The sequence below is a fragment of the Astyanax mexicanus genome, chromosome 1 (genome assembly GCF_023375975.1).
Source record: "Astyanax mexicanus isolate ESR-SI-001 chromosome 1, AstMex3_surface, whole genome shotgun sequence".
Classification (NCBI taxonomy): domain Eukaryota; kingdom Metazoa; phylum Chordata; class Actinopteri; order Characiformes; family Acestrorhamphidae; genus Astyanax; species Astyanax mexicanus.
This window is the reverse complement of record NC_064408.1, coordinates 71,272,787-71,287,206: the sequence shown is the minus strand read 5'-3', so window position 1 is coordinate 71,287,206 and position 14,420 is coordinate 71,272,787. Positions and strand designations below refer to the sequence as shown.

The following is a 14,420-nucleotide window of genomic DNA, read 5'->3' as shown; positions in this document are numbered from 1 at the left end:
TGTTTTCCTTGTTACCAAAACATCTGCCTTAACTAGGGATGCACTGAATATCTTGTAATAAAATTAACCAGAATTAGTAAAAGACTGAATAATCTATATCAAACAACAACTTGTTTGTTTTAAGTCATTTTTCTGTGTTTTCTCTAACGAACAAACAGATGCCCACAGTCCAACCTCACCCTCTCCCCAGCAGCGACACAGAGTGCTGCTTTATACGAAGCAAGGAGTGAGGGACACATGGAGCACACGAAAAAGAAAAATGTAATAAAGCATTCGGTATCACATATCACACTTAACATCAGTTTACTCTCTCTTTAAAAAACTGTCTGTTTTCAGATGAAAGATAAAGATACAAGCTGTGAAAGTGATAAAAGCTGAATTAACTAAGACTTGGCATTTGTTTGTTTACCAAAAGACTGGCTGTATTTCTCTATGTCAATTTACTCAGATGCACTACCGAGGTAAATGTATGATTAGAACGGCACTGCTGAAGTACATTCATGATTAAAAATTGCAGTGCTGAGGTAAATATACTGATTGTGTTTATTGGTATGTCTGCTGGGATATTAAAAAGCTTAAGCATATTAATATTCTAATGGTAGTTTTGTAACTGCCTTTTCTTTGAAAAGCAAGATAAAAATGCATGTAGGCAATTTAATTTATTCGATGGTGAAAAATGTTTGGTATTTGGCCAAACTACATTGAGCTCAGCTTTTAACAAAAATGGTAATTTCGGTGCATCTCTAGCCTCAACTTATAAGCTAAATATCAAGCCCTTAATAAAGTTACAAAAGTATGTTCACAGAATAATGCTCTGCACACAGCTAATTCAGGAAGAGTACACACACACAGACACAAAAAAAGAGAAATGAAAAGGCTGGTTTTAGATCAGTAGATAAAAAAAAGCAACGTCCGATAACTGATAGCAGATACTGCCAATAAACACAGAAAAAGTTAACTGCGCCGTGCACAGTTACAGAGAGTCGCCTTGCATTTCAAGTGTCTCGAGGAGAACCATCATCCAATCTGAATGACAGCAATGTGGTCACACCCACACCACTACGTGACAGTCTGGATCGAGCCTAGGTGGCAAAGTATCCACATTCCAGCATTATTTGACTGATAGTGACATGGACCAGTAGACCATGTGACAGTCAGTATACAGTATATATAGATAAAGTGGTGACTTCTCCAGCCCTTAAAGTTTGTCAGGGTGACACCCCGTCCTGGTCCATACTGCACCCTAGTGCCTCAATGTCATTGCTGATGTCAGAGATCATGCGGTCCCACTCGTCACCCTCTGAGGGTGATGTTCCTTCATCTGAGCCACCTGCTGCCCCATTGCCGTTAGTGGTGGAGTCTGAGGCGGAGCTGGCAGTGCGTCTGTAGCGCCCAAAGCTGTCGGTGATGATGCCACGGCCATCCTTCACGCCAATGGTTTCGAGGAAGTTCTCGAAGTGCTGGCTGTCCTTCTCTGGAATGAAGGGCCTGAGGCCTGCAGAAGACCCAGAGAGAATTAGAGTTAAGCAAGATGGAAAGTATAATCTTCTCAATTACAAGCAAGAATTAATTCCAATTGATACAAGTCTGGTCATAAATAAAACTGCACATTTGCCACAACTATTGTGACCTATAAACTTAAACACAAAACTTGGTGAATGTCTGAAAGCTGACCATTTAAGTTTTGCACTGGGGCAACTAGGCTATTGTTGCAATCATGCAATAAAAGCTCATACAAAAGCAAACAGTACTGTGCAACTGCAAGCCTTAAATAATCTCTATTTTTTACACTGTTAACAAACTGCTAAAAAGGAGAAAAAAAAAAGAACAAGAGCTATTCTCAGCAGTACTTTCCTTCCTCTTTATACCAAACAGTGTCAGAAAACCCAAAGACTGTGCGTAATGGACTCGGCACTACCCTACACTGCACACTTGAGGATATTATCAGGCCTAAAGAACACTGGCACATAAAAATGTGTCTAACTTAAATTTGATGAAGTGCTGTATACCGTAAATAAAAGTCAATTTACTCAATACGGCACAGCACTGAATACATCCTGGCTCACATGTACAACAATAAAGATCATGTATCGTGAGGATGTCTTTAAATATCGTGATGTGATATATTTTTATCTCTCATCACCCAGCCCTGGAAAACACTACACTACTATTCACCCACCTGTGTAACATGATTCAAATGTAAGCATAAAATCACTAGGTTGACTACTACTAGAATGGAACACACCCCTTGTCTTTTTGAATGTACAAACTCAAAGCGTGTATATTACAAGACCTGAGGGTTTCAATAAACCAGCACTAAAAGACCTATTTACAGTTTCACTTTGACTCAACTCCTAAGGTTGTGGCTCCTATACGATTCACATTTAACACAGTAGATTTTGCTGAGAGCAACTCGCTGTCTAGCCACAGGAAACAGAGCTCACCAAGTAGAAGAAACTTCCTGCTGTCCCCATAAAGCTGCCTCAAGTTGATACAGAACTCGTGAATGGAGGCACCATTTCTGTACTCATGCAAGTGTGTGGCGAACTGCTGAATCTCCTGAGAAGACAACTTGGTCCTCAGCTGTGAGAAAAAAAAAGACAGGACGATCAGAGATGGTTATTTAATGGAGGAATTTGAAGAGATGGTTAACCAAATAAAAGAATGAAGAAAATGAGCTGGATTATATTCTACAAATGTTTATGCAAGTCACACACACCGTGGTCATGTAGTCCTGCAGTAATTCTGTTGCTGTTGTGCTTAGCTCACTCTCACTGACGGTTTTGTCCTGTGGTGAAGCCGGTGTGGATGACGGGGAGGGACAGGGGGAGTGTCCTGCAGCTTCTAGCGAACTCTGAAACAGGCTGGGATTGAACCAAACAAAAGCACTATTATAGTCCCCAAAAGACAGGTGTTAAATAACAAAATAAGAATCTTCCTTTTTTCATGCAGACTCGAGCATTAGTTACAAAAATATAGTTTATTAATAATCAAGGTAACAAGAAAGTTTGACATGGAAAAATAATACTTACAAAGTTCCGGCTTCTCCTTCAAACTGCTCTTTATCATCTACTTTGCTTGAAGAATCATCTTTAAGTAAAAAATAAACACAACAAACCATGTGTTTAAGCCATAAGGTCACGAAGCCTTGAATTGCCCTCAGTGTTTTAAGCAGCTAGTTAAGCTGCTGAATATTTTAACTCAAACCCAAAGTAAACACACACTTTGACAGTTCCTTTAAGTTTTTAAAGGGAAACAAGGTCCTGAATGCTGATCGATTTCCTAGTCTGCAATCTCCCTACTTGATGTGTGGTGTGTCTGTTACTATGACAACCACCAGCCCTTTGGGAGGCACCAAAATGACTCAGCTGGTGAAAAAGTGCAGCAGTCTCCTCCACTCACCACTGTACACAGAGAAGTGCCTTGTAGGCGTTGTGGCTCCATCGAAGATGGCCCTGTCCAGGAAGTCGATGGTAGATTCTGTGTAGACAATCTGGAAGACCTGACTTAGGAGCAAGCAGAGCTCCTCCGCCGCTGCCTGGAATAAAAGATCAGAGGGACGCAATATCAGACAAACATTTATTAAACGCTGAACAAATGTGAAAAAATAAAAATGATTAAACTACCTGTCAATTTTTACTATACAATGATTGTGCCTAGTCTTGACATAAATTACAATGCCAGTGGTGATTCAGTAGAAAAAAATATTTTTTATCCTAAACTAACAGCAGTCAGTCCTTTACGATGGTGTTAAGTTGAGCCTTTTAATAGTATATCTATTATGTTCTTATCTGTAAATCATGTTACAGGTGTAGATTTTTTTTGGTGAACAAATAATGTTTTTTAGCATATTAGAGTTCAAATAGTTTTGATCAATGGTATTATGTACACTTTATTATTATTATTATTATTATTATTTTGTATTTGGGAAGATGTGTTAAAAATTAATAACTGTTTATTTACAAGACCAACTGAACATAAGACAAGTCAAAGGTATATCTTTTTACATTGTAGATGTAATATTGAAGAAAGTTTGAAGATTTTTTTCCCCCTAAATTAATAAAAAATATATATTTTTTAAATTTATATAAACAACAAAATCTCTCTTATTAAGGATGTTAAAGATGCACAATAATGGGGAAAAATTCAATATTTAAAACAAGGAATCTTGGATCATTAATATTTGATGGAGTAATCTTATGCCTCTAGTACATGGGTCAAGGAATACAATGTCAAGGTAAACAGTCTGAATCTTTTTGTATCAAGGAGCAAAAAAAGTTTAGATTAAAAAAAATATTATCTGCACAGGACATTGTATGATCTACAACAGGGGTCAGAAATTAAGCTTGGGCGCAGGCCGGATAAAAAAAAAAAAGAGATAGGGAGTCCAAATACGGGCGGAGAAACGAGAACGAGCAGAAACTAAAGTCACGCCAAGCGTGACAGAGAAACTGGGGAGGAATGTAAACAAAACCTCTCAAGAGAAGCATTTTATTAAAATGCTAAAACTATGTGGTTTGCAGCCTTTATTAAGAGGTAGTTCAGACTTGCAGACAAAATCCCTGTCCGAGAACCAGTCCATAACGATACACATAATAAATGAACAACAGTGTGATATTAAAATATAACAAAGGAATTGACTGGATTTGGACTGAAGTCACCCAAGAGGTTACGCACCTTGTTCTCAACGGCCAGCACGAGAAGACAGCAGACCTCTACAGCTCCGCTCTCAGACAGTGAGCTTAAAGTGAGTGACTTGGACAGTTCTGGACATGTACTTGGACAAGGAGAGCCACCTGGTTCCTGAGCTGCTCACAAACACACACACACACACACACACACACAATGCTGATAGAGTCAACAAATATTAAATAATCGTTACTTTTTTAAATAATCCGGTTCTTGATAATGCTATTGTTAAGGTCTGATTGCTAGGACTTTGAAGTCAAACCTGTTTTTAACACCACTAGGTGCAGCGAGTCGTCTCGGATGTATGAAACGGCAGCAATATCATGAATGGGCACCCTCAGGATGATATCTTCACCATCACGCCACACTAGCTTCACGTTATATGCTGATAAGCTAACCACAGCATCCTGTTCTGACGTCAGTTGACCTGCTAGCTGGTGAGACTTCTAGGAACAAAACAAACAAAAAAATAGAAGAAAAGACAGAGAGAGAGAAATTATGGCTTTTGCTTTAGAAAATGATATACTGCACAGTGGAAACAATATATTGCAGGTGTGTGCCCAGCCAAGGTCCTGAAGGTCTTTGGTTCTACACAGTGGGGCAGGTTGTCTGCTCACAAATACCTTATTTTACTTTTAGTTTAACAAGGTTAGTAGGTGTGCTGTATGAGGGAAATAATCAAACTGTGTTGGACCCTGGCTGCCAAGAATCAGAAACAGAAGCTCCTCATTTATTTTATAAATTACACAGACATGCCAAAGGTTATGGGACAGTGTGACGATGCTCGCCGAACTCCCGTGTAGGGAGACACGAAGTCACCGGGTAGTGCAGACCAGCAGTGGGTGTATGGGAACAGGAACCAAGCTGAAGCAGCAGATCCAATCCATGCAGTGAAACTTTTATTTACACGTGCAAAAAAAAATATATATACAGAAACAAAACGGATTAAATGGTTGCCTGACTAAAAGCAGTAGGCTACATTTCTCACAGCTCTAACTCAATGATCCGTGCTTCTGCTGCAGCAACAGGTGAGTACCTCAGAGCCCCCCAGCAACCCCTTTCCCGCCCTTCTTATGGGTCTCGCCCCACCCCCTATGTGGACCAAACCATCCTCAAGGTGAGCTAACCCATTTAGGTGGGTCAAAGTGAGTTTCTTTTTTTAAAAAATCAGCTGATAACATTATAAACCGGTTAAACTTAAATATGTACACTTACAAGCTTATGCTTTCAAAATAGGATTCCTGGACTCCCCCCCCCCAAGCAGAATAAGCCGTGGGCCCTACGGCCTACCCCCCGAAGTGAGCCATCCCATTACAGGTAAGTATTACAGACAGATAATAAAAGGTACGCATTACACTGCTACTGGTGATGAGCATTCTATGCTAGCCTCATCACAGACAGCAGTATGTAAATGTATCATTTGTTATCAGGTGCTACTTCAAGGAATGGAGGCGGGAAACATCCACACCTGTATAAATTGTGAGGTGTTGTGAACATGCTCATAGTCTGTGTCAATCCAAAGTGTCATGTGTGTACCAGGAGAACATCATGGAAGGTATTACCACCCATAGTGGACAACAGCACACTGGTACAGTGGTCCATACTTAACGCAAGAACACATATGTCATGTCAGTGCAGGATTCATGTCAGTGCAAAAGTCATGGCACAGTATATCTGTTCTTGCTCCATGAAATGTGGCATGAAAGTGTACATAAGTTTGAAAGATGAAATGAAGGAAAATTAAATAGTGGTATTCTCTTTTATCAGCTCACCCTGGCATTGTCAATGAGCTGCAGAACTTCAGTGCGGCTGGAGGGGTTGAGGTATCCTGGGACTGAGGTGAGCTGACCCAGATACTGCAACATGACAAAACAGACAGGTCAAAGAAAGATCACAGGTACTGCATCAGAATCACAAGTCTAAATCCGTCCTAAACTGAGTAGCTTTTCCCTTCAGAACAAAAGTAATATATTCTCACCTTGACCTCTTTCTCAATGTAGTCGTTGAGAAGGATGTCTGGGTCAATGCGGTGGTCTGGGACAGAAAGCGAGAAGGTGTGGAGGGCTCTGCGCTCGGTGGACTTCTCTTGAGCCTTTTTATCTCTCCCCTTCTCCCCCTTCAGAAACACTCGCTTAAACGGAGACACTATACCTGGCTGTTGGGATCAGAGACAATAGGGAAAGAAAAGAATGGAAAATTAAAAGAAAGCATAAAAATATATTTGATCAAGTGAATCAAGGAATGTCTGAACATTATCACATTACACTCTTTAAATCTCCAAAGACAAACAGGCATAAGGTATAAAGGTTTTAAGATTATATTCAGCTGACCTTTTTGTCTATGCTGTATTACACTCAGAATTGACAGACCAACAGATTATCAGTGCATTATGTTTTGCTGTATATATTGTGTTTTATGTTTGATTAGCAAAGCAGAGTTGTTGCAATTTTGCAATTAATTTGGCGTAGGTAACCAAACTTTTGCATTAAACTGTGTGCTTTCCTAGTCAAGGCATTTTAAACTATGTGGTGGAGGCAGTCATACAAACAAAGTGGGTTGTGCTACATGCTGACTACAGCCGTTTCCTACCTCTATTCACAGACGCCAGCACAAATAAGGCGGAAAGCTCATTTTCACAGAGCACAAACGATCAGTAGCCTCACCAGACGCAACACCGTCTGCTTTGAGAATGTACGACTGGAACAAGACAGGGAAAATAAGTGCTTGTCCAAGCATTACATTTTGCCTCAGGGTTTTTATGAAACCATAAACATTAGCTAATGCCTGTGGTAAACCCAATGCTAATGTCGGCTTAGTATCAAATCTAAAAGCCTCCATGTTTTCCTTCCTCATTTTCCACATTTAAGAAGTTCAGATTCACAACTGGAAGCAGCTTAAAAATATTCCAATCCTCTCTTTTCGGGGTTTTGAAAATGACTGGTCATTAAAGCAACAATAAAATAAAGCTAACAGCAAGAATGAGAAGCTTTTAGTCAACCTACCTCAGTCTCCATGATTCTCAGTAGTAGCTTTAAAAGAATTACAGTGAGGGGTGGAACGGGGTCGTAGTCAACTGTCTTCAATAGAGCGCTCCTTCACTAATTCAGTTTTGGCTGTTGAACATGCAACAGGTGGCACGTGGCCCAAGACAAATGACACGGGGCCACCGCCCACAGAGCAGCAAAAGAACGCGCTCTCCACCGCACACAAACACACTAAACCCAACGGCTCACACACACTTTTGCACTACAGGGTGGGTGAAAAGGAAGATGAGCAACCACTGCTTCCTGTGATGAAAGTCACAGCTGAACTGAAAAAGGTACGTAAAATTGGTTTCATTTTCTTCAGCCGTTCCCACTAATGACACTTCTCTTCTTCTAAAGAATGGAGAGCAGGATAAAGCTGATTTCAGACATGTAATTGCAAACTGAACAGGCATTTAAGATAATCATACACTGCTAAAGGATGAATAAATTATGCTTGTGTGTTCACAGAAAAAAATACATTCAGTGAGGGTTTGCAGTCTGCAGTAGTAAACAGCTGTGTACTGGCAAAAACAAGCAAAACCTCAGTGAATGTCCCACCAGATTTGCAAAAATGCCAACACAAAACAGAATAAAAAAAACTTTTACATTCGTTTTCTCGCTTGCAGTAACACACTACCTGTGGCTCACTCCACAGAGCTCCCTCACCTACTTTAATTATTAAAAAGCCAAAGTGCTGTGTCTCTATGGGAGCATCAATATTACATGAGTCTGTTTTCATCTGTAATGTGAGAACCAACGACTCCACAGGTGAACTCAGCCAAGACAATACACACAGCAAAGCTGCCTGAAACCTACACTGGGTATTATAGCATATATAGATGCATTACTGCAGCATAAAAATGCCAGTGGTCATACTAAACATTGTTTCAACAGAACTAAAAGGATTAAAGTTGCATATCTACAAATAGTAATACTATACAAAAGTTTTGCTAACATCAAGGGTGTATCCAGTTTGGACCTCATGGGTTGGACCTGTTTTGAACAATACATTCGGTGTAAATCTACTGCCATTTAGACCCCAGAGGTAGTTAATACCCCCTGTGGTTTGTTTGCACTGGTCCGAATATGCCTCTCCGTGCCAGCTGTGGACCATCCAATTAACTTTCAGAAGAAGTTAAAAGCTTTTTTTAGTGCTATTTAGCATAACATGCAGACGTGGAGCAGAATGTGTATAGAGCGTGCATGTGACCAACTATGTGAACATGCTGCAATAGATCAGGCCTAAACTACACCTGCCTGTGTTTAGTTGAGATCTATTAAGTGGTTTCTATTTGTAATACAGCATGACATGGTTTTCCACACAAAGCCTATGTCTAGTCTGCAGACTACACTACAGTTTGAATAGAGATTTTCCATTAAAGAGAAATGCTAAGTCTGGGAAACAGCCGCTTCTAACCGATGCATTCAGCCCCTTCAAAATATAGATTCTGAGATACTGTATTGTTTTCACTTGATTTTGATTTACTAAAGATACTGCTTCATTACTCCACATGGTGGCACCAATCAAATAGGGTAAACCTGCAATGAAGATAACTGGTTGGCAGATTCTGTAAAAAATGACCAATAAATCCATAATTTGCTTATTTAGGAGTATTTTATCCTCTTCAGTAAGTATTACAGAACCACAGTAAAGTGAGATCATTGTTATTTTGGGCAATGTATTGTGATATTGTAGATTGTTAGATGCCTTATGATTCCAACTCTTATTGCTGACAAAGATGTGCAAATGCACACACACAGCTTGTCTAGACCCTGTACAGAAGCACTCTCTGGAGCAGATAAACATAAATACATTGGCATCATGCCTAACGCCAGGTGTGAGCTTTGTTCCCCAGCATTATGCTGTAGAGCAATGGGTGACACAATGGCTAATAGTTTAGTTCAGGACAAATACATTTCAACAATAATGTGATTATTTTAATTTTGTTTTAGTTTAGTAGAAAAATAAAAAATGATCTTCAGCAACTATGTTTTTGGATCCTTGCACACATGGTGAGTAAAAGGGGCCAAAACCTCTCTTTCCGTAACAAGAGAAGAGAAGACAGCTGCCTGGAAAAAAACACTAAGACATGCGGACGGAACCAAGTTCTGCCAGTAATTGTTTTAGAGGAAACAAAAAAGAAAGAATTACCACAGAACCAAATCCATATTTAATCTCCTCAAAACAGAGCTTATGATCCAATACAAAAGACAAAGAACATATTTATAATAGATTAAAATGGATATACAACTTTACATTTATGTATAGATATATTTACGTCTGAAAAGTATAACTATTAGCTACTGGCTAATAACTAATTATTAATTCAAGTTCTTTTCTTAATCTAGACGCAAAAGAGTAAAAGTACAAGTGCTCTATTAAAAAAGTGACTTAAGTAGAAGTTGAAGTGTTCTTTAAGCACTACACTTATACTAAAGCATTCAACATTTTTTTGTACTTAGGTATTGGAAGTAGTCAAAATGTACTACTGAAGTACTGAAAGTAAAACTACAGTACTGTGTTATGTAGTTATTACAGAAAGGAGTTGAAAGTTCTTTGGTGATAGAAGGGGAGCAGTCCAGTCTTATTATAAGATCAGCTTGATTGTTTGATTCACTTAATGATGAGCAGCTGCATCAAAGCCGGTGACAAAGCAGAGTATCTACCACTCTGGTAGTGATAATGTGGGTTTGAAATGATTTTTAACGATGAAATTGTGTTTTTTTTTTTATTGTAAAGAGTAATAATGCAGCACATAAATGTAGCAAAATAAAATTATTAAACATGTAGTAAAGTAAATTGGAAGCAGAAGAAAAAATAATACTCCAGAACAATACATATGCAGTATTTTAGTAATTACGTTCAGTAGTGAAGTAATTTTACTTAACTTGACAAGAAAAGCCAAAATTATCCTATAGCTGGCTGCTAAAATCACCCACATCACAAAAATATGAGCCAACAGCGCCATCCTGTGGCCACATGACAGTCCCCTTCTTATCTGGTTTAATCTCAGCAATATAAGAACTAGGGGTTTAAACATTAAAAATTAAACTGGTCGCACACTCAGTTACTACTGTATAATGTGTGTAGCTAGGTCTGGAAGACATCAGGGGAAAAATGAAATAAATAAAAGCACTTACATCAACAGCAGGACACACCTGTTGACCAAGCAGATGTGCTTCACTTGCTTGGCACAGGCCGAAATAATGTAAAGTAATAGTGGAGGGGAGACAGTGTTATTTTTTTTTACAAATTAAGGAGAAAAAAAAACTGCACTGAGGAGAGTCCCTCCCCACTCCTGAGTGGGCGCTCACATGGGGGAGTCATATCCTGTTTGAGTCTTTAGTGAACCCAGCCCTGTATTCTCCCTTGTGTATGATTAGGGGAAAGTCTCAGCTCCTGAGGAAAACACGTCACTACACAGCTGATCTGACAAAGCGGATAAATATGAGCCAATCTGAAAATAGTCCCATTGTATTGTTTAAATTTTAAAGCAATTAAAGCATAATTACAAAATACATTTTCTATTCCTAGAAATAAAAAACAGTTTTTAAGCTGGTACTACTGCCCAGTTCCCATTATACAATGTAGGTAGGGCTGGTTAAGCCCACATACTTATTTTCTTTAAGTAGGAATGGGCAGCAGTGCCTGCTTAGCAAGAAATTATAAGGTCTATCCTTAACTGGCACACACTAATGAGATGATTAAATAGAGAGTAATTAGGAGATACGTGTTGTTATCTTTAAAATAAACCATTTTAATAATCTGTTAGCTATACAGAAGCTAATTATATTTTTCAGTGCCAATACAGGATCAAATTTATTTCCAGTATGGTCTTTGAATAAGTAGAACAGACAGGATAACAAATGTTCTTAAAACAAAACATTGTTTTGTCAAGATCAGAACTTTTTTGTACGTTTAAATCAGAAGAACATTTCAAACAGGGTAATTGAGATTGTAGATCTTTACATATAGACCATGCAAGAGAGTATCTCAGTAGATTGGCTCGCGTTTCTGTTAAGAAACCTGTAAAAACCCATATAGAATAGTGATTCACATATTTTAGTTTTCTTTAACTAAGAATATAAGGTTAGGTCTGTAATCTGCTTAATATAAAAGCTGCATGTAAGGTTAAAAGGAGCTGCTCGCTATAATGATGATGATGATAATAATAATAATAATAATAATAAAACTGCCTTATCAGTTGTTATGCAGCATTTAATTTTTTTTTAAATAATTATATTACAGTATTGCCTAGCTCTACTTCAAATACATTATTAAACCTATAAAAATGAGAAAATATTCAGCATCCAGAAATAGAAAAATGTATACCACAATTGCCAGTCTGTACACTTACGTCTGCAAAAGAAATCTTTATTAACTACTAGTGCACCTGAAAAAAAATATTTTATAAATAATAATTTTCATTTATTGTTGATGATTATGGCTTAGATGCAAAGAAAATCTAAAAAATACTAGTGTCTCAGAAAATGAATTATGAAAAAGAAGCACAAAGTGCTGTAAGAGTTTCCAGAAAAACACTGGTCTGACTTTGGATTTGGAATAACACAGAGGACCAACACCTGCAAATGACATGTCTCTCCAAACCATCACTGATTGAAGAAACTTCACACTAGACCTCAAGCAGCTTGAACTGTGTTCCTCTCCACTCTACCTTCAGACTCTGCTCCCTTGATTTCCAAATGAAATGCAAAATGTATAGATGATCAGTGATGGTTTGGAGAGACATATCATCTGCTGGTGTTGGTCCAATGTGTTTTATCAAGTCCATAGTCAGTGCAGTGTTTTCCCAGAAAATATTACAGCACTTCATGCTTCTCTCTGCTGACAATTTTTATATTCTAATTTTCTGAGACACTGATTTTTGGGTTTCATTGGCTGCAAGCCATAATCATTAACAATAAAATAAATAAATGTTTAAAATAGATCACTCTGTGTGTAATACAACTATATCATATGAGTTTCATATTTTAACTGAATTACTGAAATAAAGTAACTTGAAACGAAATTAAATTTTTTGAGATGCACTAGTAGTTAACCAAGATTTCATTGACAAAGTTGGCTCGTAGTAAGTGTACAGACTGACAATTTCTGGATGCTGAATATTTGCACTCTACAGCCTGGTGACAACAGCTGATAAAAGTAGCCACCCAGTTCTACCACAGTCTCTCTCTCTACCCAACTGCCTCACTGAGTTTAACTTCTAAACCTTATCTCTATTAAATACGCACTGTTTCTAAACACTAGCATAAATCATCACCGCCCATAACAGTGTTTTAAACACCGAGCTGAGCTGGTTGTGAGGCGGTGTTTTGGTGTTTCAGCTGCTCCTCTGTGTGTTGTGTTGTGTTAAGTCGTTTTGTGTTACGTAGAGTCAGCAAGTCGGGGTTCATTATACAGCTCTGGAAAAATAAGAGACTCTTAAAAATTGAGTTTCTTTGATTTTACCAAATTGAAAACATCTGGAATATAATCAAGAGGAAGATAGATTATCATAAGCCATTAAAACAAGCTGAACTGCTTCAATATTTGCACCAGGAGTGGCATAAAGTTATCCAAAAGCAGTGTGCAGGGCTGGTGAAGGAGAACATGCCAGGATGCATGAAAACTGTAAGTAAAAACCAGGGTTATTCCACCAAATATTGATTTTTGAACTCTTAAAACTTTTTGTATATATAAACTTATTTTCTTTGCATTATTTGAAGTTTGAAAGCTCTGCATCTGCATGTTTCAGCCATTTCTCATTTTCTGCAAATAAATCCTCCAAATAAGAATGCTAACATTAACATAGAATTTGGGAGAAATGTTGTTCGTAGTTTATAGAATAAAACAACAATGTGCATTTTACTCAAACATATAAATAGCAAAATCAGATAAACTGGTTCAGAAACTGATGCGGTCTCTTATTTATGTTCAGAGCTGTATGTTATATCGTAGCCTTGGCTACTGCTGAGCTGGTTAGCACTGCTGTGGCTAGGCTAACCCGCTGCCCGCGGTATCAGACAGAGAGCTGAAGTGATGAAAAGTGTCTCAGAGGAGTGAGAGAGGGACACAGCTCACCTTTTTAACTTTCTTCACTTCATCCTCCATTTCTACAGCAGCTCTTCATCTTCTCTCTAATCGCGCAGAGGAGGGTCACGGGTTCAGCGCCCGGCGGCCGCAGTCCGCGAGCAGCGGCGGTGTACCGCGGAGAGTCCCCCCGGCGGAGAGCGGGCTCGGGGCGACCACCCGCCGCTCACATCCCCTCTCCAGCACAGCCACGGAAACAGCAGCCCGCCCGGTACCGACCACCACCGCTCCCGGGGTCGGAAAGACAGCGGATGAAGCACAGAGGGACTGAAAACTACAACAAAAACACCACCAAACTTTTCAATCCTGCCGCCATTTTGGGCGTAGAGCGCCTACCCAGTGTGCTTTGCAGGGAGAGACCGGAGTTTGATGGCTGTACAGAGCTGAGCACAGCTCCACTGATCCCCTTTAACCAAGTTACTGAAAACACAACACACAAACCTCTAAACTACCAACTGTTATTACCATTTATCACACAACTGTGATTTAAGCGCTGGAACGTGTTATAAACTTTAATGAAGTCATATTCTGACTCTTGTCTTTATCACAGCACTGAGCATTTGGCCCTCAACACTGAGTCTACTGATAAAATTAAAGTTTATTTTTAATACTTT

At 38.9% G+C, this 14,420-nt stretch overlaps 1 protein-coding gene across 3 annotated transcripts; it reads right to left on the bottom strand.

The window, feature by feature from the left end:
- Positions 1 to 243: 243 nt before the first annotated feature.
- Positions 244 to 14,298, bottom strand: ccm2 (CCM2 scaffold protein). Of its 3 annotated transcripts, none has more exons than XM_007256627.4 (10): positions 13,798 to 14,298; positions 6,668 to 6,844; positions 6,462 to 6,545; positions 4,952 to 5,132; positions 4,678 to 4,808; positions 3,403 to 3,538; positions 3,033 to 3,090; positions 2,720 to 2,864; positions 2,445 to 2,583; positions 244 to 1,495 (listed from the first exon to the last, which is right to left on the bottom strand). In XM_007256627.4, the coding sequence occupies exons 1-10, from the start codon at positions 13,825 to 13,827 to the stop codon at positions 1,209 to 1,211; spliced, it is 1,368 nt and encodes a 455-aa protein (XP_007256689.2). In that variant the 5' UTR covers positions 13,828 to 14,298; the 3' UTR covers positions 244 to 1,208. The 3 variants fall into 3 exon arrangements, with proteins under 3 accessions (XP_007256689.2, XP_007256688.2, XP_007256690.2); XM_007256626.4 differs by having other exon boundaries at positions 4,952 to 5,135; positions 13,798 to 14,296; XM_007256628.4 differs by lacking the exon at positions 13,798 to 14,298 and adding an exon at positions 7,692 to 7,893 and having other exon boundaries at positions 4,952 to 5,135.
- Between the last annotated feature and the right edge of the window lie 122 nt (positions 14,299 to 14,420).